The 25,374-nt window shown below is 35.4% G+C and overlaps 1 protein-coding gene across 48 annotated transcripts in view; it reads right to left on the reverse strand.

Moving 5' to 3' along the window:
• Nucleotides 1–25,374, reverse strand: part of ADGRL3 (adhesion G protein-coupled receptor L3) — an 860,164-nt gene that overhangs the window by 107,394 nt on the left and 727,396 nt on the right. For all 48 annotated transcript variants that reach the window (XM_055385299.2, XM_031010265.3, XM_055385312.2 and 45 more), the window contains 4 exons: nucleotides 24,013–24,196; nucleotides 22,993–23,115; nucleotides 17,991–18,199; nucleotides 16,839–17,015 (listed from right to left, as the gene is read on the reverse strand). In XM_055385299.2, coding sequence (XP_055241274.2) covers nucleotides 16,839–17,015; nucleotides 17,991–18,199; nucleotides 22,993–23,115; nucleotides 24,013–24,196 — 693 coding nt within the window. The remainder of the gene's footprint in view (nucleotides 1–16,838; nucleotides 17,016–17,990; nucleotides 18,200–22,992; nucleotides 23,116–24,012; nucleotides 24,197–25,374) is intronic.

The raw sequence follows: 25,374 nt of genomic DNA on the forward strand, positions 1-25,374 counted from the left end.
GGAGGGTCACCCAAGCCTGGGTCAAGGCTATGGTGAAACATGATCATGCCACTGCACTCCGGCCTGAGTGGAAGAGTGAGATCCTGTCCAAAAAACTAATAGGCCAGAAAAAAAGAAAAACAATTACGGAAATGTTGCCATGTTAAAGTAAAATTTTGTGATCTGGAACAAATAGAGTATAGTTAATAAACACCTCAACTAGTTCTTACCAAGAACAGTATACACAATTGAAAATATTTTGTAGGATATTAGGATGGAAAGGTTTCTATGTTTCTTCTGCTTGGTTGATTGATTATGCTTTCCTAAGCATGAATAAATTGGATGATTAGAACCATTATATTTAAATTTTTTTAAATAATAATTCCTTCAGTTAAGCAATGCTAAAATCATTTCACTAATGAAGAAGAAAACAAATCAATGAAAAAGTTTATTTATTTTTAGTACTGATTTATGATTGTACTTAAAACTAAATTTAGTGATACTGATATTGTGGGAATTCCCAATGTTCACATAACCAACATTTGAAAGAGTTGGGAAGTTATATGTAGTTATATCTTTCCACAAAGCTATTATTAGACAATTTCATTATGAAAAAAAAGAGTCTGTCACTTCTAAACCCAAGGCAAAGCACTGGCCTAAACATTTCTCTTTCAGGAAAAGTTTACCTGATTAGATGTAGATAAAATCATTATTTTTATTAGAATCTCAATCATGTGTTTGTGCCTTGAGAGTTAACTACATCCAGGATGAAGAGCTTTAAAGGCTTTGAGAGTAGTTAAATAGTGAATTAATAAGTCATGTTTCCAGAAAACCTTATAATTCTCAATACGATTCTTATAGATTTTGTTATTCAATCCCTAAAATAATTGACAAACTGTTAGAAAAAATTGTGATAGTCATATTTGATCAATTAATAATGGAACAAGAAATTCAGATGATTTGTCTAAGAACAAAAAGGAATTACTTAAAACACTGGAATCAGAAACCTAAGCCTCCTAATTTTTAATTCTTATTCCTACTTTCCTGAATTATAAACTTGGGAAATAAAGAATTGTGATGACAGTACCTTTTGTGATGCTATGGATTAAATGAGATAATCTATGTAGACATTAAAGGAATGATGTTCATCCTTATTATGAAAGGTCTTGAGACACTCTGGGCCCTTCTGAGAGTTGAAGTCTTCATCCAGTGTTCACATTTTAGGATCCCTTATGTACTTGATTACTTTTTTTCTTACAAAACTTTTCTCACTAGAATTGCAGACAGACCTCTAGCTGCCATTTTTAGCCAATTTTATTTGCTGAAGATGAAATAGAACCTAAATAGTTTAAGTGTGAGGATCCAAGCTATGCATAGGAGGATCACAGGATTCTTTCTGCTTAAAAGTTCTATTGTCCACTATTCATAATAGCAAATACATGGAATCAACCTAGATGCCCATTAATGGTGGACCAGAAAAAGAAAAATGTGGTACATATACACTATAAAATACTATGCAGCCATAAAAAGAATAAAATCAAGTCCTTTGCAGCAACATGGATGGAACTGGAGGCCATTATTCTAAGAGACTTAATGCAGGAAGAGAAAACGAAACACTGCACGCTCTCTCTTAAAGTGGGAGATAAATATCGAGTACACATAAACACAAAAAAGAGAACAATGGACACTAGGGCCTTCTTGAGAGTGGAGGGTGGGAGGGGGTGAGGATTGAATAACTACCTATCAGGTACTCTGTTGATTATCTGGATGACAAAATTACCTGCCCACTAAGACCCTGTGACATGCAATTTACCCATGTAACAAACCTGCACATGTATCCCCTGAACCTAAAATAAAAGTTGGAAAGGAAAAAAAAAATAGTCATAGTAAAATAAAAAAAATAAATTCTGCCATAATCCAGAAAAAAACTCAAAGAAAGCATGTTATTAAATAATATAAAATTTATTGAAAAAATATATATTGCAAAATAAAAAAAAACAGCCTTAGATCACGCTATCATAATTGTGTCTCTCATTTTGCTTAAACAAACTGTCCTAGGAAGTGATGTCACTTCCTCTAGGGTGTCTTCTCTGACTCTTCAAGGTCCAGGTAAAGCTCTTTCCCATGTGTTTCCACAGCATCCTCTATAGTTGTGAGAACTATAACACATTTCCCACAAGATGCTGATTTTGCTGATTAGTTGTCTATACTACTAAATAAACTGTAAGCTTTGCTTGTCACAAAGATGGTACTCAACTATTTGGGGAACAATAAAGGATGGATTGAGCACATTATAAATTAAAAAAATTAAAATTAATAGAACAAAGTTTCCAAATACGTTCCCACAGATTCCTCTTAATTACAAAAAGTTCAATGTTTCTGTACAATGTAACTTTTTAACGAAGTGATCCAAATTCAGTAATACAAATGACTAAATTGATAGTAACTGGACATCTTGATGCAACGGGAAGGATACAGCATCTACTACATGGTGTTCTTGACAAAAATGTTTTACCCAAATCTAATCATGAGGGAAAAAAATAAGAAAGGCTGTGACTGTGGAACATTCTACAGGTCAACTGACCTGGACTTTACAAAATATCATTCTCATGAAAGACAAAAACAGGCAGAAAGACATAAAAGAAGATTAGCAACAAAGAAAATGAAGGCAATGTATGATCCTTGGTTGGGTCCTGCTTGAAAAAACAATGACTCTCTTGGGACAACTGGGAAAATTTTTTGTGGATTATACAGTAGATTATAGTATTGTATCAATGTTAAATATCTTGTTTGTGTTAACAATAATGTTCTTAAAATATAATTGCTTGAAATTTCAGGAGTTAATATAATATCAGTAATCTACTTTCTATCTTTCTTTTTTTTTTTTTGAGATGGAGGCTCGTTCTGCCACCCAGGCTGGAGTGCAGTGGTGTGATCTCAGCTCACTGCAACTTCTGCCTCCCAGGTTCAAGCAATTTTCCTGCCTCAGCCTCCTGAGTAGCTGAGAATATAGGCCCATACCACCATGCCTGCCTAATTTTTTGTATTTTAGTAGAGACGGGGTTTCACTGTGTTGCTCAGGCTGAACAACTTACTTTCAAAAAGTCAAATAATCCAGCAAAATATACACACATGCACAACATATACAGAAAGCCAACTGTGTCAAATAGTTAGATATGAATTCAGAAAAAGGGGTATATGAGTATTTATTGTATCATTCTTCCAACTTTTCTATAAAAGTTCTGTAAAAGAGTGGAGAAAAAAGAAATAAAATGATTTCAATGGTTTGTTTTTCTTCAAATCCATAATTTTAGCTGCTCTCTTTCTACGAATAATTTTAGACATATCTTTTTCTTTCATGAATTTAAGAAGATATACCACAAGTTGGTGTCAATTCCCCTCCTCAGATAGAAAGATTATCTTTCTCAATATCTCTAGGTAGATTCTCTTTCTTCTTTTTTTCCTCCCTGCACTTCACAGAGATAAGTAATGGGGAAAATACATATAACTTTTACTCTTCTTCCTCCAATGATTTTTTTCCTATTCACAACAACTTCATCAGAAATGAAATAAAAGAGGATTTAGGTAATTGGTGGTCCACTGTAGATGGGAGAAAGCAGTAAGGAAGGCAGCTTTCTCCTTTTTCTGTTTTATAACAGGAAATGCACAAAAGAGAATTAGAGTCAAGGTTGATGTTCCAGGAGCCATCATGGTAGGAAGACAATTCTCCCATTATACTCATTCATATTTTGAAATACCCTTTCTCTGCCCATTGTATGCAAGCAAAATATAGTTCTACATACTCTCTACAACCTGGGGAATTAAAAGATCAGTGTTTGCAAGTGTCTGGCACAGAAGGAGGGAAAGCAAGTGGGCGAGGAAGGTGGCAGCTATCTTTTCTTAAGCAAAAGGGATGTGTTGTTTCTTGGTAGCCTGGGCAAAAATTTAACCAACTCTTAACAAATGGTTAATATCTAGTTCTAGACAATTATAAATGGTTAAGAACTAGCTCTAGATAGGAAGCCTGGGTAAATATGCTAACTGATCTCAAAATTTAGAGGGGTTAGACGTAAAGACCTGTATTGTAAAATACAGATTTATTTTAATGTAAAAACAAGGCCAGGTGCAGTGGCTCACGCCTGTAATCTCAGCACTTTGGGAGGCCAAGGCGGGCAGATCATGAGGTCAAGAGATCGAAACCCTCCTGGCCAAAATGGTGAAACCTCGTCTCTACTAAAAATACATAAATTAGCACGGTGTGGTGGCGCACGCCTGTAGTCCCAGCTACTTGGGAGGCTGAGACAGAGAATCGCTGGAACCTGAGAGGCGGAGCTTGCAGTGAGCCGAGATTGTGCCACTGCACTCCAGCCTGGGCGACAGCACCAGACTCCGTCTCAAAACAAAATAAAACAAAACAAAACAAAGAAAACCACTAATCCATATTTTTAGGAAGTATGTACATCATTACATCATTTAGGATCTGCACATGGGCATGGCTGAAGTTTCCTTCTCAGTAAATATAAAATTGGTAAATGTAAAATATTAAATATGTTATGTATTTATAAAACAGGCCATGCTGCTCCTCTGCTCAAAACTCTCCTGTGGCTTTCCAGAGCGCTCAGAGTAAAACCCAAACCCAGAGTCCTTCCTATGTCCTACAAAGTCTTCTGTTCTAGACCCTCCGGCCTGTTCTGCTAACATACTCTCTCTCACTTTTTCAACTCCAACCACACTGTTCTCCTTGCAGCTCCTCAAACATATCAAAATCATCCTGGTTCAGGGTCTTGTTTTTGTTCCCTCTGTCTTTCCCCAGGTGATCTTCAAGGCCTACTCTCTCACTTCCTTCAGGACTCTGCTCCTAATACTGAACTTGGACACAAGAGGAAGAAGTAAACAATAAAACAGCATACTAGCAAATAAATAATTTCAAATTTGAATAAGTGCATGAAGGAAATATATTATGACAAGAGTGCTCAGTGAGAAAACACCAAAAAATTCTTGGTTCTAAAACGTTAGCTTTTGGATAAAGTTAATATTCAAGATAATGTAGTAAAATCTTACGTTTTTGAAACCAGTTTCTTTTCAAGAAATTTTCTATATTTTGAGGTACTCAACATGCAAGTTATGTAGTTTTTCCTTAAATAAATACATTAGTTAAAGTACTATTTATACTAACGTATTATACTAAAGTATTAGCTATGATTTTTAATCTCCACCTCCACCTAAATCCCACCATACTATAGATAGCAAAATACAAAATGAGTGTAAGAACTAGGAATAGGATTGCGCAACCTTTAGCATCATAAATTCAATATTTTGTTTTCTAATAATAAAGCTAATTTCTTAAATTTTCTAAATTTCTAATAATAAAGCTAATTTCTTAAATTTGGGGCTTTAAAAAGTAAAAATATTCTTTTTGAAAAACAAGTACTTTCATGTTCAACTGTAGAGCCTTACAATGTTAAACTACCTAGTGTTTTCTTCTAGCCTAGAAAAAGTTTAGCCATAAAATATTCAACACACAGAATCCATGGTATGGAATTAAAATGTTCCAAACTGTGACTGTTTTGAATCAATCCTACATTTAGAAAGAAATACAATGGCTTTAAACAACAAATCAAGGCCCATACTTGGAATGAGGTGAAGTTGGGATGGGGTGATAAGATAATAGTAATCTTTAAAAAAAATACAATCATCAAACCAAAGAAAGTGAAGTCTTTTAAAGATAATAAAGATCAATGTCAAGTTGAATTGACAGGAGAGAGTAGGCAGACTTTTTGTATTATCTCCAAAGAATTATAATTTGACTAGAGAAAAGAGCTAGTAGTACAAATTATAAGACCATTTTCTGAGGCATTTGTTACGGTGCTCTACAAAACCACAGTAGAAATGTTAATTTAATTACTTTGAAACTTATGCTGCTGTAAATTAAAATATTCCCTCCACAAAGGGGGTTACAAAAGAGAATTACTACTAAGAGATGAACAGACATTTGGATTTAGTTTTTTAACATTCTTCTAAACAACAGAGAAATCTGCAATTCCCAATAATGGAAGGTTTTAAAATATCATAAACACTATATCTCAGTTAAGTATACAATTACATTACCTAAATTTTATAATGGTTACTTTTGGGTCTAAAAGAGAAGACAATCAAATGTTTCCTTAGACAGTAGAAGCAGGGGGAATTCAGTAGTTAACCAGCTGTGGTGCAACCTTGGGGTTTATGGTAGCAATTCAGAAAAGTTACAAGTAGATGAGACAGGCTCTTCTCACCTTTGGATGTTAGCATAATTGGGAATTCAGAGATAACCCTGACATGGTTTAGCTCTCTGTTCCCACCCAAATCTCATCTTGAATTGGAATCCCCCTGTGTGGAGGGAGTGACCAGGTGGGAAATGATTGGATCATGGGGGCAGTTTCCCCCATGCTGTTCTTGTGATAGTGAGGGAGTTCTCATGAGATGTGATAGTTTAAAAGTGGCAGTTTTCCCTGCTCTCTCTCTCTCACCACCTTGTGAAGAAAGTGCCTGCTTCCCCTTCACCTTCTGCCATGATTATAAGTTTCCTGAGGCCTCCCCAGGCATGTGAAACGGTGAGTCAATTAAATCTCTTTCCTTTATAAATTACCCAGTCTCAGTTATTCTTTATAGCAGTGTGAAAATGAACTAACACAATCCCTCACAGCAGTTAGTGTTGTGGTTTCTAATAAAGAAAGAAAGAAAGAAAGAAAGAAATAAAGAAAGAAAGAACCTTTACAACATTAGCATTAATAAACTTACAACCAATTAGAAACAAGATGAAGACAAAGCAAAACAAGACACTTTTTGGATATTTAAGAGGTCTTATACCATATAACATGGTTTTTCTTTTAATGAATTCTGTCCACTTGGTCAAAAAAAATTATTTTATATACCATAAAAGGCACTGGGGTTGCAAACAAGAAGAAAAGACATTCCCTAATAGGAGGAGGTCACAGTCTAGAGAAGATAAATATGTTTCAAGAGATGATTATAATATAAAATGATGAGAGGTACACAAAGTATTTTAGAAATATGCGAAAAGAAAGTTAACTTTTACTGAATACTCATTATGTGACAAGCACAGCTCCAAATCTCTAAATTTGCACAACTGCAGCAATTTCTGAATACACAGATTAGAAATTAGTAACATTTGTGAAACATTGAAAACGATAGTTTTTTATAGAAAGCAAGAGGCAGAGTGTGTTTTATTGGCAGACAGCATGTATGAAGGAAAGAAAACAAATGAAATAAAAAGATGCTATAGGATAATTTTACATCTGACTCATTAAAGCTTCAACATTTTTCAAATTGCAATTAGCTATATTTTTCATAAATTTAAATATTTAAGAAATAATCAAAACAAAGCTTTAGCTAGTTTTATTTGTATCAACAGTAGTGTCCTTGTACAAAAAAAAAATTAATTTAGTTTTTTTTTCCTAAGGTCTTTGTCAATTCCAAATTGTAAACTACTTTATAAATGTAACCTCCAGCCTGGGCAACAAGAGCAAAACTCTGTATCAAATAAATAAATAAATAAATAAATACACACATACATACATACATAAATACATAAATGTAACCGAGAGAAAAAAATGCACCATTAAATTAATAAGTAATCCTCTTTTATATAGAGAGATTACTTATAATTTGGCTATGCTTATTTATGGACTATGAGATGGCCAGGTGTAACTACTCTTTTATATAAAAGTTCTCACATAGCCAACTCTAATAAATTGAGAGGTATAAAATGACAAGAATTCCTTTATGCCAACAATAGACAAGCAGAGAGCCAAATCATGAATGGACTCTCATTCAAAATCACTACACAGAGAATAAAATACCTAGGAAATAGCTAACAAGGGATGTGAAGAATGTCTTCAAGGAGAACTACAAACTACTGCTCAAAGAAATAAGAGAGGACATAAACAAATGGAAAAACATCCCATCTTCATGGATAGGACGAATCAATATTGTGAAAATGACCATACTGCCCAAAGTAATCTATAGATTCAATGATATTCCCATCAAACTACCATTGACTTTCTTCACAGAATTAGAAAAAACTACTTTGAATTTCATATGGAATCAAAGAAGACCCCATATAGCCAAGACAATCCTAAGCAAAAAGAATGAAGCTGGAAGCATCATGCTACCTGACTTCAAACTACACTAAAAGACTACAGTAACCAAAAAAGCATGGTACTGGTACCAAAACAGACATATAGACCAATGGAACAGAACAGAGATCTCAGAAATAACACCACACATCTACAACCTTCAGACCTTTGACAAACCTGACAAAAACAAACAATGGGGAAAGTATCTCCTATTCAATAAATGGTGCTGGGAAAACTGACTAGCCATATGAAGAAAACTGAGACTGGATCCCTTCCTTATACCTTATACACAAATTAACTCAAGAATGGGTTAAAGACTTAAATATAAAACTCAAAACCACAAAAACCCCAGAACCAAACCTAGGCAATACCGTTTGGGACATAAGCATGAGCAAAGACTTCATGATGAAAACACCAAAAGCAATTGCAACAAAAGCCACAGTTGACAAATGAGATCTAATTAAACTAAAGAGCTTCTGCACAGCGAAAGAAACAATCATCAGTGTGAACAGGCGACCTACAGATTAGGAGAGAAATTTTGCAATCTACCCATCTGACAAGAGTCTAATATCCAGAATTTACATGGAACTTAAACAAATTTACAAGAAAAAAACAAACAACCCCATCCAAAAGTGGGTAAAGAATATGAACAGACATTTCTCCAAAGACGACATTTACGCAGCCAACAAACATAGGAAAAAAAGTTCAACATCACTGATCATCAGAGAAATACAAATTAAAACCACAATGAGATACCATCTCATGCCAGTCAGAATGGCAATTATTAAAAAGTCAAGAAACAACACAGATGCTGGCAAGGCTGTGGAGCAATAGGAACACTTTTACACTATTGGTGGGAATGTAAATTAGTTCAGCCATTGTGGAAGACAATATGGCAATTCCTCAAGGATCTAGAACCAGAAATACTATTTGACCCAGCAATCCCATTACTGGGTATATACCCAAAGGAATATAAATCATTCTACTATAAAGATATATGCACATGCATGTTTACTGAAGCACTATTTACAATAGCAAAGTCATGGAACCAAACCAATTGCCCACCAATGATAGACTGGATAAAGAAAATGTGGTACATATGCACCATGAAATACTATGCGGCCATAAAAAGGAATGAGGTCATGTCCTTTGCAGGGACATGGATGAAGCTGGAATACATCATCCTCAGCAAACTAATACAGAAACAGAAAACCAAACACTGCATGTTCTCACTCATAAGTAGGAGTTGAATAATGAGAACACATGGATACAGGGAGGGGAAAAACACACACCAGGCCCTGTTGTGGGATTGGGGGGTGAGGGGAGGGAACTTAGATGACAGGTCAATAGGTACAGAAAACTACCATGGCACAAATATACCTATGTAACAAATCTGCTCATTCTGCACATGTATCCTGGAACTTAAAGTAAAATAAATAATAATTATAATTGAGAGGTGTTTCTTTATTGAAATGACTTCCCCCAGCAGAAATTCATCACTAATTAGTTCAAATTAGTTTTTGTATTTAACTGTCATGTACTTAAAGAAAAGTCATTTCAAAGTATATTTGATCTTTGATATGGGATAGCTACAATGAATGAAAGTATATGTATCTTAATTTAGTAAGCATTCATTATTATGTAGTTTAATTTGTTTAAGTTATTATGTTCTAAAGTTTGAAGAACATATCTGAGGTACAAGTAATCAGTAACTCTAATTTAAAGTGTATTTACAATGTTTTTACTACTGTCTAGTTTGAAAGCTAAGGGCTAGATCACTGAAAAACAGTTACTCAGTATTTTCTTATTCAGACCTCTGGTGCTAAAGTCAAAGTTTTGAACAAATAATCAAAATAGGAAAAAATTAAAATTTAGAAACAAAACAAAAAACACCCACGCTAACCCACTATCCCCTACTCTGTAGAACAAAACGTAATGTTAGTGAAAAGGTAGAAAAGCTTCAGTGCTCCTATTTAATTTTCTAAGCAACGTTCAGCTGGAATCATGCCATTTACTTTTCTTGTCTGCCTGAGGGGACCTAGCTGAAATCTCTCTGAGCACCCCAGTGAACAATCAGCCTTGACATAACCTTCCCTTGATAAACCGTAAATTCTCCGAGGCCAGGGACCTGGTTTGCCTTACTCCCTCTATATTTTGTGGAGATGGGGTAATCTAAAATTTTAAATAGGGTAACAAGGAAAGCCTCATTGAGAAGGTAATATTTGAGCAAAGACTTGAAAGAGATGAGGAATCTTGGCAAGCGCTATCTTTGCGGTGGTGGGATGGGGAGTGTTGAGAAGAGAAAGACACTTAGGTCCAACTAGGACACATCTGATGTTTTTGTGGAAAGGCAAGGAGGCCAGTGGCTAGAGAAGGTGAGCAAGGGGAACAGTGGTAGGAGAGGATGTCGAGAGATGCTAATGCGGGCCAAGATTTGAGATTTTGCTCTTACTGAGATAAGGAGTCATTAGAGATTGAATCAAAGGTATGAAGTGCCTGATGATTTGCATTTTAAAGGGTTTTGGGAATAAATTTGAGGAGTGACATGATCTAACTCACATTTTAAAAGTATTCCTCTGGCAACTATTTGAAAATTAAATTAAGAGAAACAAAGAGGGAAACAGACAGCAGTTAAGGGGATATAGCAAACAAGCAGAGGGGAGATGATAGAGGTTTGAAACTAGGTGGTAAGGATGATGTTGAGAAGAGATCAAATTCTGGATCTGGCAGGAGATGCTGGTGGGATTGAATGTGCAGTATGAACGAAAATAAACAAATAAAAAATGATGCATGCTTTAGGACCAGAGCATCTGAAAGAACAGAGTAGCCTTTTACTAAAATGGAGAAGACTTAGATGAGAGAATATCATAAGTATATAGTTCTAGAATAGTTACATCAAGCCACTGGTGCAATCTGCGTCTGGAATTTTAAAATGGAGATAGAAATATGTGAGTCATGAGATGAGGTATACAGCCATATGACCATGACATCTCCGAAGGAGAAGGGCAGGTATATAGGATTATGCTCAGGACCAGAATGACAATGAGAGGTCAAGCAGATGAGGAGAAAACAGTAAAATATGCTAAAAAGGACAAGTTGCTGAGAAAGGAAAGAAACTAAGGAGTGGTGTACCCAAGGCAAAGTGAAGAACGTGTTGCAAGAATGCAGCCAACTCAAAGTGTCCATACATTAACTTATGAAATACATCTGATCTTTATAACAGGACACTTCTTTGATAAGCCCTCTCTGAGGACTCCTGGCTCACACAGATGATTTTCCCCTATGTCTCTAAATCACAGGGCAGGCCTTGGTTATAATTCTTATAAAATTATGACTCTAGCTGCAGTTTCTCTTCTGTGTCCTTCTTCCCTATCGCCACTTCTCTAAAAATATGAGCTTTTTGAGTGCCTGAAGTTTCCACTGGAATCCTTGGAATTCAGTGATACATCTGACAATTAGGAAGGAGGAAGTTACATTTATTCAGAGCCTACTGTGTATTAGGCAATGTGTCAGTATCTTCATGATGTTTATCTTAACTTAGGTGATCAGAAATGTGGATAAAAGAATAAAGAAAGTGTTGACTGAACACATATGACAAATAAAAGCAATTCAGTGCATTGGGAGAGCTCTGGAGTGGAGAAGGATGCATCAGGATACCACAGCTTGATGCCAATAGCTATCAAGATTATTGAGCTAACTCTTCTTGCACTCTTTCCAAATTCCTCAAACAAAATTCTCCAATATAACTTTGTTTCCTTTACAGATTTTCCTGTAGAGTTAGAAACTGACAACTAGAAGACATAAATATCTGTTCCAACTGGCTGCTGTACTTCTGTGTATGAATAAATTAATGTTCTGTTTGAAACATTAGTCTAAGGTAAGTTTGGTTAGTGTGTTTCTTTTTGAAACTCTAGAGTCTCCTTGTTTTCTGTTTTTCATTGATCGCTAACATTCCAAAATCATGTTGTAAGATCAAAATAGGGTTGACGCAAACAATCACAAGAGATTATGATACAAGAATTCCAGGACACACATGCTTTGTGATTGACGCTAAAGGAAAATATTGATTTCCATTTATTTTATCTCTTGTTGACACACAATAGTGGTCACAGTCAATGACTGTTATACAATGGATTGGGGAAAGGTTGTTAGGCAATGAGCTGAGCATAAAATGATATTTCATTGCTGCCTCAAATTTGATTCGTTTTTCTGAGTGTGAGTTTATTACCTAGGCTAGAATGTAGAATCTCGGAGCCAGAGTAATACAATCCAGATTTAAATCTATTACTTGTTAATATATAGCCAATCTTGCTAAGATGGATCAATTTGTGATGCTCTGACAAAATAGAGTTTGTAGTCCTTCGAACATCAAAATTTAAACTGTGCTGACACAGGTAAGGTAATTTTACTTTTAAGGTGCTAATTGAGCATGAATTTGTTCTCCCTCTGGTATACCTGCACCATCTCTCTCTAAATTTGAGTCAAATAAAATTCTGGATGAAATTTTTTTTTTTGAGACAGGGTCTTACTCTGTTGCCCAGGCTATAGTGCAGTGGCACAATCACAGCTCACTGCAGCCTCAATCTCCCAGGCTCAAGCAATCCTCCCACCTCAACCTCCCAAGTAGCTGGGACTACAAGGGTGTGCCACCACACCTGGCTAATTTTGGTGTTTTTTAAATAGAGATGAGGTTTCACTATGTTGCTCAGGCTGGTCTTGAACTCCTAAGCTCAAGTGATCTGCCCGCCTCAGCCTCCCAAAGTGCTGAGATTACAGGCTGTAAGCCACCATGCCTGGTCTGGATGAAATTATTTGGATCAATAACATAAGGTAGCTAAAAAATTTGCCATCATTTTTACTTTGTAAAATGTAAAGGAGATTAATACTTTCCCTATTTTTACTGACTGCAGGGAGAAGAGAATGTACATGCATATAGCCTTTCTATCGACCTCTATAACCAAGGTAATAAGCCATTTATATTTTTGTATCCTAGTATATCTGAAATATAAATCCTCTTCATGACTACCACAACAGCCCTTGTCTACGCCCTAGACACCCTTTACCAGGACTTACTGAAATAACTGTCACACTACAACCAGTCTAATCATTTTGTTTGTTTTGTTTGTTTGTGACACAGTCTTGCTTGGTCGCTCAAACTGGAGTTGCAGTGGTTGATCTCAGCTCACTGCAACCTCTGCTTCCTGGGCTCAACTGATCCTCCCACCACAGCCTCCTGAGTAGCTGGGACTACAGGCATGCACCATCACGCCCAGCTAATTTTTGTATTTTAGTGGAGACGGAGTTTTGCCATGTTGCCGAGGCTGGTCTCAAACTCCTGACCTCAAGTGATCCACCCGCCTCAGCCTCCTGAAGTACTGGGATTACTTGCATGAGCCACTATGCCCAGCCAGTCTAATCTAAAGTTGAAATCTAATTGACATCTATCATCCACATAGAATTGGGAATAATCTGTCTAATACTGCAACATAAACTGGTGCTATTATTGCTTAGAGATCTAGCAATTGTTTCTTAGTTGCCCATGGAATCACAGCAAAGATCCATATCACAGGTATATCCTGAGACCCTGGAAAGAGAGCCCTCAACCCTGGGCCTCCTACTTTTGAAGGGGTTGGGTAAACCACTGACTGTGAGCCAGGAGTCGGCTCTCCTGACACTGCCATGTACAGGTGCAGAACTCTGGGGATTCTGAGAATCCTAAGTTCAGATTGTGTGTCTTTGGTGATTATAAAGCTATATTTTGTTAAGTCAGGTTATATTTCATTTTTCTCAGCTTTATGTATTACTTGTAAATATTTAGACATGTAGGATATTGAGACTCCTACTCTGAGCCTGCAGATGTTAAGCCCATCTAAATTTCCACATTGTCCTGATTCAAGCACAAGAGATGGAAATAAATAAATAAGTAAAAATAAAAAATAAAATTTTATATTATGCCCTTCATGGCCACAGTCCTAATAAGTTCTTCAGTTCACCTCCAATTTCTAACTACAGTGAAAGCTGGTCAAATGAATTGGGTTATTCTTGTTATACCAACTAAAACAGAGGCAAAAGACAGGAAAGAAAGCATTCAGGGCACAAAACATGGCTCCAAGAATGGAATTCACTGTAAGCCTCCATGCTGAAACTGCCTGTTGCAACCTGAAACCAGTTTTATCCAATAGCTACTGAAACAACCTCCTTTGACTCCAAGACGCATCGCCTATCACTCACCAATCAGAGCTTGCCAGCTCTCCACACTTTACTAGTGCCAATGAACTTTCTGGGAAGAAAATATGTAACACTTCTTCTTTTTATGAAATCTCCAACCCTCTTTTTGTTCTTCAGGCATAAGGAAGACCACCCAGTCTGTGTGTATACCCTGAACTGCAATTCTTGCTTCCCCAATCAAATCTTAAATTTAGATATTTGTTTCTGTTTTTATTTTGACTTAAACACTAGCCTTGTTATACTTATCGTGTATTAATTCTAAACTCTTTTAGCATGCTCTACACACCATGATATATAACATCTTTATGTTTTCGCTCCTGCTGTTTTTTCTGATTGAAATGTTCTTCACAACTTTTCTGGCTAATACATTAATCTCTTAATATACAGCTTTTAAATCTCTAAGAACTTCTCCAGACTTTTATTATACTTATTCAATTTTCCCACAGTACACTGTTCAAACTTCATTCTTATCACTACCTTATTAACTATATAGCTGCTTTTTTCTGTCTCATCTGAAAAGAAAACCTGTAAACTTTTGAAGGCAGTGTTCATATCTTATTCATTATTATTACACTACTAACACATATGTGCTGAACTGAACAGTACGGTTAAAAATACATGTTATTTCACATTTTATTGAACTTATAAAGACAATTGTTTTGAAAATACTATTTACCGGTTACTAAAGTTGAAAGCTAAGTAGTGTTAGTTAAATAGTGAAAAATTTTAATGAATTGTATGAAAGAATGTTCGATCTTTGCAAAAGCCATTCCAGGGTTTTAAGTACTCATTTTCTTTCCACAATGAAATATGTACCAGATAATTATAGCAGAGGTATTATAATATAAAATGCTATGAAAACTAAGCTTTAACTTTTGCATAAAGTGTTGAAGCTATGAGTGCTTTTCCCTACCAAAGCAAAATACCAATGCTTGTTCTAAAGACAAATAATTTTGTATATATTATACAAGATTAATAATCTTAAAGACTAATGCATATGGAATTGTATTTAACTTATAAAGACATTTTAAAAAATTAAGAAGTTATATTTTAAGATTTTTTTTTTTTTATTTGAGACAGTGTCTCGCTCTGTCTCCCATGCTGGAGTGCACTGGTGTGATCTCGGCTCACTGCAACCTCTGCCTCCCTAGTTCAAGCGATCCTCCTGCCTCAGCCTCCCGAGTAGCTGGGATTACAAGCATGCACCAACGCTCAGCTAATTTTTGTATTTTTAGTAGAGAGGGGTTTTGCCATGTCAGTCAGTCTGGTCTCTAACTCCTGACCCCGAATGATCCTCCCATCTTGGCCTCCCAAAGTGCTGGGATTACAAGGCATGAGCCACCATGCCCGGCCTATTTTAAGATTTTAAATGTAATTATCCATTTAGTTTATGACATACAACATTCAGAAAAAAATGCATTATTTTTGTTGAGCATCTTGTTTGAAAGTTCAAAAATTAAATTTTTAATGCCACATAATGTATATAATTTATTAATAGCCTTCTTCCAAATATAACAATTGGTTGAACCCAACATGGGATCTGAGTCAGCCTCAGTTCTTAACCATTGTGATGAGGAAAGCAAGATATTTGCATTCTCAAACATCTCTGGCCATGAAGTAACTTGCTTGAAATAAAAACTGAAGTTTTCAACCCCATACATTTCTACAGGTTGAGTATTAGTATTACTCAGTGTTAGCAATAATCTTACCTACTACTGATGCACTGACCTGCTAAGTGTTTTTTTTTTTTTTCTGATTTTCCTGACCTAGGCCTCCTAAAATCTGATAGTTACTGCATTTCTAGCCTTCACTGTTAGCCTGCTTGAGTTGATCTCCTGAAACCCTGCCAGCCTTCTCTTCCCTTGCAAACTCATAGACTCCATCTCACAACCCTCGATACATATGAAAGCTAGTCACACTGAGAGGAAATTGATGTAGCCATGTTTCTGACTTTGGAAACTACCTATCATCTGGATTTTTCCTTAGAGTCGTGTCTTCTTGCATGGGCAGAACCCGTTTCCTTATGTTAGGGTATGCCAAGTCCTTTGCACTACCATGCTCTGGGTATCGTGCTTGAGGGTTGCTTTCCCAAGAGTCAGTTTGACTGTATTTAACCTATGCATAGCTCTTTATTCTTCCGCCTCCCCAGTCCCAGCTTTCTAAACCAACCCCACTGGCCTTTGGTCCTGGAGTCCTATCTTACCCTGTTCATGAGGTTATGGTCTGACATTTATTATACAAAATAACAGGGAGACTAGGGGAAGTTTATTAAGCAAACTTCAATTTTATGAACTATTTTGATAATAGGAAAAGAGATAACAAGTTCTTTGAATCATCCACAAGGATATGGTTTGAACATCAGAGAGTTCCTTAATAGAATTACTATGAAAGTAGGAAAACACTGAAATATGATAGCCCATATAGTTAGGACTATTTACAGTTAGTGACCATATAATATACTAAAACATTTTCATTGTATGGTATATATCTTACCTTAACTTCCACATGGGCCATCAGTACTGCAAAATTTGTTAGGTGGTTACAAGCGCATGTAGTATGTGTCTTATTTGTTGTCAGGAGCCGACAGCCTTGTGTTGACCAATAACCTGTCATTGTACGCTTGGAGTAGCTCCAAAATGAACAGTTAGGGTTGAAATTTTCCTCTGACTGCTATGGGAGAAAAAAAATCCATAAAATCAACAACTACTTTATGATCATGTAAATTAGGCTGGCATTTTCTTTACATATAATACAACTTCATATTCTGTTCCAATTTTTTAGAGATGTCTACCAATGTTTTCATAAGTGGGCCTCAACAATTCTAAGTGAAACTGAATATATGCTATTGTTTGTTCCTTCTGACTAGAGAGGAGTGCACTATTTTTTTAAATTAAAACTAAAATAATATACTAGTACCAATGTTTCAAAATCACACTAATTAATACACATTGCAAAATAAAGAGGTTAATTGCTCTTAACAACCAACATCTGAAAGGATGATCTTTAGAAATCTTTGTTGAATTTACAACCTCAATCTTTGTATATATGCAAAAATATATCTTCACGTGGACATAATTGCTTGAAATATCAAATATAGAACCATCTCCAGTTCTGTTTAATGTACTCCTATTCTTCTTTAAAAACACAAATAGTATTGTGAATATTTAAGGTATGCAACATAATGTTATGAAATACATGTAGACAGTAGAAAGGTTACCAAAGGGAAGTGAGTTAACATATCCATCGTCTCACATAGTTACCCATTGTTTTCTTGTTTTTGCGGCAAGAGCAGCTAAAAATCTATTCATTTCACATGAATCCCAAATACAGTAGAATTTTGAAATATTATCTGTGGTTTTCAGGCTGTAATTTAGTTCTCTACACTTGAGCTAGCTCTTTTTAGTTATGGAGAAGCATTTATAAATCCATCTATGAATGCTTTCACCATAAGTATTTACATATACAAAGATTATTCTCCTCCTCCAAATCTTATTTCTGACAAAAAAATTACCACTACATTGTACAGATAATGAACTGCTATATGTCAAATAGAAAAAACATTAAAAGAAAATTAATACACTTAATGTTCAGTGTTATAAAAATACAGATAATATGAACAACCAAGTTAATATGCCATTTTCTTACCTTGATATGTTTAACAGTAAATACCACAGGATCAGCCAAATAAACCTTGTTACTGAACTCTTTGTTTATTGCTGCCGTAATAACAGGGGAATTGACAATAACAGAATGATTTGTGGACAAAGCTTCCGTTCCCAACTTCATACTGGCATTCTCCGTGGATAAATAAGGACCCAAGTTGTTATACAGGACAAAGGCCACTCTGATCTCTCCTAAAGTAAATGCAAACTCTGATTAGTTTGTCCATTCTACTTAAATTAGTTAGTACTAATGAGATAGAAAATTAAATCCATGTAGTATGTATTCACACAAAAAAATCCAGCATTCATTTCAACCAAAGTACCAAGTCATTTATGAGGAGAGGAAATTCAAATTATGCTAAAACAACTACATACCAGTATTTTTTAAAATGAGCCTCAATCCCTATCTCACTCCATACTCAAAACTAAGTTTAAGATAGATCATACACCTAAACATAAAAACCAGAATCATAAGGCTTCTAGAACAAAATATAGAATAATATCGTTGTACTTTGAAGAAGGCAAAGATGTCTTCAATAAGATCCCAAAACATTTATCATAAAATGATAAATTAAACTTTATCAAAACCAACAATCTATCAAAATATATCATTAAGAAAACAAACAAGGAAACTGAATACATTTAAAAATAAGATTCATTAATATACAAAACATTTTTACCAACAAAAAATAAAATAATGGCATCTTAAAATGGCAAAAGATGTAAATACACACTTTAGAAAAATAAATAAAGGAAAGGCCAATAGACACATGAAAAATGATCAGTATCATTAGTAATTAGAGAATGAAAAATAAGACTACACTGAGTTTCAACTTCATACCCACAAGAATCTCTAAAATTGAAAAGACCGACCACACTAATGTTGATAAGGATGTGGAAGAAATGGAACTCTCGTACACTTCTGGTGGTAGTGTAAAATAGTTCAATTGTTTGTAAAAATGTTTGACGATTTCTTATAAAATTAAACATACATCTACCTTTCCCAGGTAACTGAAAACATACATCCACCACAATATATGGGGAAATATATCCTTATTCTTAACAGCCCAAACTGGAAACAAGTCAATTATTATTTATAGGAGAATAAATAAATTATGGCACATTATATAATAGAATATACTATGCATCAATAAAGAACAAACTATTGATACGTGGAACATCATCAGTGAGTCTTAAAAATATTTTGCCAGGTTAACGAATTGAGACAGCAAATGGTATATACTGTATGATACCAGTTATATGAGGTCTAAAAACTGGCAAATTTTGGCCGGGTGTGGTGGCTCATGCCTGTAATCCCAGCACTTTGGGAGGCTGAGGCGGGCAGATCACGAGGTCAGGAATTCCAGACCAGCCTGACCAATATGGCGAAACCCTGCCTCTACTAAAAATACAAAAATTAGCCAGGCGTGGTGGCACATGCTTGTAATCCCAGCTACTCAGGAGGCTGAGGCAGGAGAATCACTTGAATCCGGGAGGTGGAGTTTGCAGTGAGCTGAGATTGTGCCACTGCATCCCAGCCTGGGTGACAGAGTGAGACTCCGTCTCAAAAAAAAAAAAAAAAAAAAAAAAAAAAAACTGGCAAATTTTGTCTACAGAAATAGTAAGAAGAAGAAAGTTTTATTAGGTGAGGAGAGGAATAAGAAGACTGGTAAGAGACACGGGAATATTTTCTGCGTACAGAAGAGATTTATTTTCCTTCTTTTTGTGATATTATAAAATTATGTACAACTGTCAAATTCCCAAGCTAAATGCTTCCTCAAGCTAAATGTATATTTTAGTGTATGTAAATTATTTCTCAATTGCAATGTTAAGGAAAACACACAAGAATTCACAATCTTTACCTGTCTTAAAACTCAACTGTCATGTTATTTTAAGGTCACTGTTTCCACAAAGTCACCAAGTCTTTCCACCTTATTTTTTCCTTTATGACAGTCTCTTAAATCTAATCCTCTATGAAGTGAATTGTCTTCTAACACACTTTTTCAAATTGTATTATTTCCTTTATTTTAAAAAGTCAAGCCCTATATCTTATTTCTGGCCCCAACTAGTATGGTTACTAAGATGAGGGAGTCATAGTCTCTATCTCTGAATCTTAGAATCAAGTGGAAGAAAAGAAAATTGAGTCATGGGGGGAAATAGGAAAAAAAAAAATTTTTTTTTTTGAGGACGAGGGTTATTTAACATCTAACTCCCATGTTTGGGAAATTCCCTACTTTTCAGAATTTATAGACACAAAATGGACATATACTTGCTTTCCTAGCTTATTGCGGAGACGTTGCTCTGGGCACTTCCGCTAGATGCATCCAATCAGATGCAGAAGCCTCAGATACCAGATGAGGAGCTAGTGACACAAAGAAGCAGGAAGTGGTACAGCAATAGCAGCAGCAGCGGCAGCACAGTTACTGCAACAGAGTTCACTTGCGGCAGCAGTGACATTTCACAGCAGTGATTCTGTGATGTGGTAAAGGCTGCTGTCAGCCTCCTTGCTCTAGTATATCTTCTGGGACTGATTCTCCAGCCTTCTCAGTGATTCTATGAGATATCCATTATCATTTCAGTAATCCAGCAAAGAGATTATGATGAGAGCTACATAATGGAAGAGAGCATTCTTATCTAATCTACAAGTGTTAATACAGTACTGAGCAAATCATAGTAATTCACTAAAGACTTATCTGTTATAATTTAATTTTGTTCTTTCCCTCTAGATTTAGTATTAAAATGCTGATTTTTGAAAGGTGAAAATTAAGAACATCCATGCATTTTTCTTGTTGACATTAAAAACTTTAATTTTAATTGGTTTATAATTGGCTGATAATTCATGCCAATTTCCACTTCGGGGATGGTGTCATTTTGCCATCCCACCGTGAGTTACCAGCACACTTAGTCACTGGCAATTCTTTCATATTCTCTGCTCCAAAATTAATGCTTAAATGTGACTTTCACAAACAAAAACAAAAACAGGCCGGGTGTGATGACTTATGCCTGCAATCCCAGCACTATGGGAGGCTGAGTTGGGAGGATCCCTTGAGGCCAGGAGTTCAAGACCAGCCTGGGAAACATAGAAAGACCCTCTTCTCTATTAAAACAAAACAAAACAAAACACACAGAGAAACTATATGTTAATTTAGAAAACAAATGAACACACAACTTAATTTGACTAATATATTTCTACATGTCTTCAGATACACAGCTTTTCGTCTGAAGATTCACACATTTATTGTATACATAAGTAGTGAGTATATAGATGTATAGGTGGACCAGGCACTGAAGTACTAGGGTTACATCAGTGAACAAGATTAGACAAGGCCTCTGCTTTCATGGAACTTACTGCCTGGAGGGAGACACAGGCAATAAGCAGGAAGATTAAAAAGTAATAATAATGTTATTTCTTATAATGGTAAGTGAATAAATGCTATGAAGAAACATTGGCATAATCATGGCTAATGGGGAAAGAGTGATTGGGAAAGAGGAGTCTACGTTAGAGGAGATAGGGAAGACTCTCCCTATAGAGGTAGACTTATTCTAAAAAGTGAATGATAGAGAGGCTGCCATGCAAAAAAAATGTAAAAATTGTATTCTAAGAAGAAAGGTTTAAAAAAACGCAAAAAAAAAAAAAGAAATGCCCCAAACCTGATGCAGGAACATGCTTGGTGTGTTCAAGAACCAGAATCAAGATTACGCTGTCTGGATCACACAGAACATGCTGAAGACAAATGTGAGGTGTGGCAAGTGAGGCAGGAAGGAAGTGGACCAGGTAGCACGTGGCGGGCCTAGTTAAGTCATGAGATTTCATTCTAAGTGTAATTGGAGGTCAACTGGTCAGATGTATGCTTCAGAAGAACCCTTTGTCAACAGGCTATACTGTTGGAGGGCAAAAGAGTGGAGGCAGGGAAACGATTTAGGAAGCTAATGCAGGAATCTAATTTTGCTCTACTGAATCTTATTGCTGTCTCAAAATTTTCTTAGTCAAATGAGTAGCACAAAAATGATTTCTAAGTTTAGTCTTACAATATTTCTAACATTTACAGACCATTTTATTCAGACGACAACAAATGTTAAGTTGTTTTTCTTGATATCATTTATCAAAACTATTCACCCTGCAATACGAAATATTAGCATTAAGTTGGTTGCTAGGAACTGAGGTCATCTTCCTATCACTTGGCAGATTAAATGATCTCCCTTTCTTGGCAAAAGAGAAATATATCTGTGTGTGTGTGTGTGTGTGTGTGTGTATGCATATGTATATATGTACAAATATGGGAAAGAGGGGTCTACTTTAGAGGAGATGTAAATATATACATATTTATATATATATACACACACATCTATACATACATATATACACACATACAGATACATGCACATATATGTGTGTACGTTTAAACATTTTTTAATATTAGTGAAATGTGGACATACTTTATAAGATTATTTATTGAATTTTAATTATTTTCAATTTAGTAAGAAGCTAAGCTGATTTATAGTTCCATTTCCCAAAATCATCTCCTTACATTTAAATGTTTGTATGCTTTGCAAAGAAAAGCACAAAAACACTCTCAAAAAGAAGCTGAATAACCAAAAAATATTTTTTTTAATTACAAGTAAAATTTACATTAAAAATTTTACAAGTGAAATCTGCAAACTCAGTGAGAGTTCCTCTTTTTGAGGAAAGATGCCAGATCCTCTGAGTTTTCTTGTCCATAATTTCCTTCATATTTAAGTTTCTGGCAACTGAAAAGTAATGGAACAATTTCCAAATCTGATTGAGAATTTTGTACAACAAATATCACTGTAATATTGATGGTGCTGTACAGTAGAAAGAGGAGGAAGAGGAGGAGAAAGAGAATAGTGTAGGAAGAGGAAGAGGGGAAAAGCTCCTAAATAGTGGACCTAATATTCCTGGCCAAAAAGAAATGAATTGATGCAAGTTCAATTCCCTCAAGCTTAAAAAGTAAACTCTAACTTACCATTTCGGCCATTTTGCTTTAAGGTATTTGCAGACAGCTGGATAGTGCTTCCATGGCCCATGTTTTCTGGAAATTTTAGGTCTTCTAAGTTTCCTTCTGTGCTCAGTCTTGCAACTTCCAATTCTGTTAATATCAAAGAGATATCAGTGCTCATTGAGAAACATACCTAAACTACAATAATTTCCTAAACCATTGCAGCATTTCTGAAATCAAAACACTGGAATTCTCATTCTATTTGTCATGCTTTATGAAAATCTTTAAGAAAATATATTGTTAGTATTTTATCAAAATAATGCAAAAAAGTTATTAAAATTATGTAAATAATACAAACACGTCAATAATAAAGCCTAAAATTTAAATTCAATCCCAAATTCTAATACATTGTCATTGGTCTTAAGTTTCAAAATATAATCTTTATTTTATAAATTAAATAAAAATCCTTTGACAATCTAGAGCTGTACTATCATATCAATATTGAACTATCTTTAAGCCCAATAAATTTGAAACAGCTTCTTCCTAACTTCTGAAATAAAACTGTCAGCTACTCCTAATCCACAATAAAAATAGATTGATATCCTTTATAAGCCAAATAACAGGATTATCAAACACTGTTTTATCATTTTCATTCAAATGACTTATTTCTTTATAATGTGAATTCAAAGGTACTCTCATTATAACTGAAATAACTCCTAACAGTCCTGTATTAAGAGGATGAAATTTTAAATAGTATAATACATACATAAAAGTCCTTTAAAAAAACAAACCTCACCGTAAGTGATCTCAGGCTACTATGTTCAATTTTGAACCTAATATTGAAATGTCCTAAGAAAGATAGCACACATGATTTTCTATCCTTTTAAGCCAATGACAAGTGATGCCCTCTTTATTTTAGAAAAAGAATGACTTTTCTCCATTGAAATAAAGCATCACTCATATCTAGGACACCAGAGATACTTTTTTCTTTTCCCTCTTCTGATATACAAGAGTGTCTGGACCTTCTGAATAACAAAGGCCACTTACTAATATTGTCTGTGTTCTCCCTGACAATGTCAGTCTTCAAAAGGTTATCAGCCAGCACAAAAGCACTTTCCTCCACAGTATGAAGCAACATGGTGGCCGCACGCAGCTGATCGCTCGTAGTCAGGTCTCTCCATGCATTCAAAGCTTGTGGCTGAAGGAGGTTGTTAACTGTCTCGACCATTGCCTGTAAGAGGATGAAAAGAATGACAGAGGTCTCTAGTGAACCCACATAGCTGTCAGAAATCCAGGTGTACATGTTGCCCAGCAAGCAAGGATCAGCAGTGTGCATGAGTTCAGTATTGTCCCAGCCTCCCCTGTGACATGCTGCAGCAGAAGCATTCATTATTTTGTTCTGTAAAACCCTAGCTGAGACTTTGCAAAGCAAGAGGAAAACCTGTTTTTGTTTTGAAGGACAACAAATAAAGGCATGCTTGCTTCTTAGAATCAATAGCACAAGCTTCAACAAGACTATGATCACATAATTAAATTATTTGGCTGGGGAACTGTTGAAAAAAAAACTCAACCAAGAGTTTTACCACATGACTCAGAGAAAATAATTTTTTTCTGTAGGTTACCATAAAACTGGATGCTGAACACAACAGAGATTAAAAGGATGACCATAAATGTGACAATCCAAGAATTTGTTGCTTATAGGTTGATGACTCACATAGCAAACCTATTTGTTTTTAGCCAGCTAGTAAAATGTCAGAATGGGGAAAATATCAAAGCATACATACTCCTAGGGGCTTTGGATATATTATGTATAAAGAGAAACCTCCTTCATGCTGTTTACTACTAGGGAGGGGAATAAACAGTTGAACCTTACTACCTATGGTCCTCAGGTGTTTTATCTTTTAAAAAATCAGCAGTAGGTACACCCACACATAGATACAAAGCACTACAATTCTCATTGCTTCATCCAAAAGAATCATCTCTGTAGTTACAATTTATATATTTCCTGTGGTTTGCTTTATGCTGTAGGTTACAAAGAAAAACAGTTCTCCCAATAAGGTCTTGGGTTTCATTCAAACATAGAGAATTGCAAAACAGAAAACTACAATACCTGCAGCTTGAAAGTGATCATCCCTGAACCCAATTCATTATGAAATATGCATCTAATCCAGAAATAAAGTTGAATAAACAGCCAACACAGGCACAGTTAACAGGCAGCACATAAGTGTTTTAAAACAGGACTCACATTATTGACACATTGGCCGAGGGGCTGGGAGAGACTAGAGAAATACCCTCCACAATGCAGTGTTTTCTCCTGGCTGGTGTTTTCATAGTAACCAAGTAACAACTGTTAAAAATGCAGCTTCATAATGAAACACCTTGGCTGCCAATTAACACCAGCTTCAAAAA

Source organism: Gorilla gorilla, chromosome 3 (assembly GCF_029281585.2).
Source record: "Gorilla gorilla gorilla isolate KB3781 chromosome 3, NHGRI_mGorGor1-v2.1_pri, whole genome shotgun sequence".
Taxonomy (NCBI): Eukaryota; Metazoa; Chordata; class Mammalia; order Primates; family Hominidae; genus Gorilla; species Gorilla gorilla.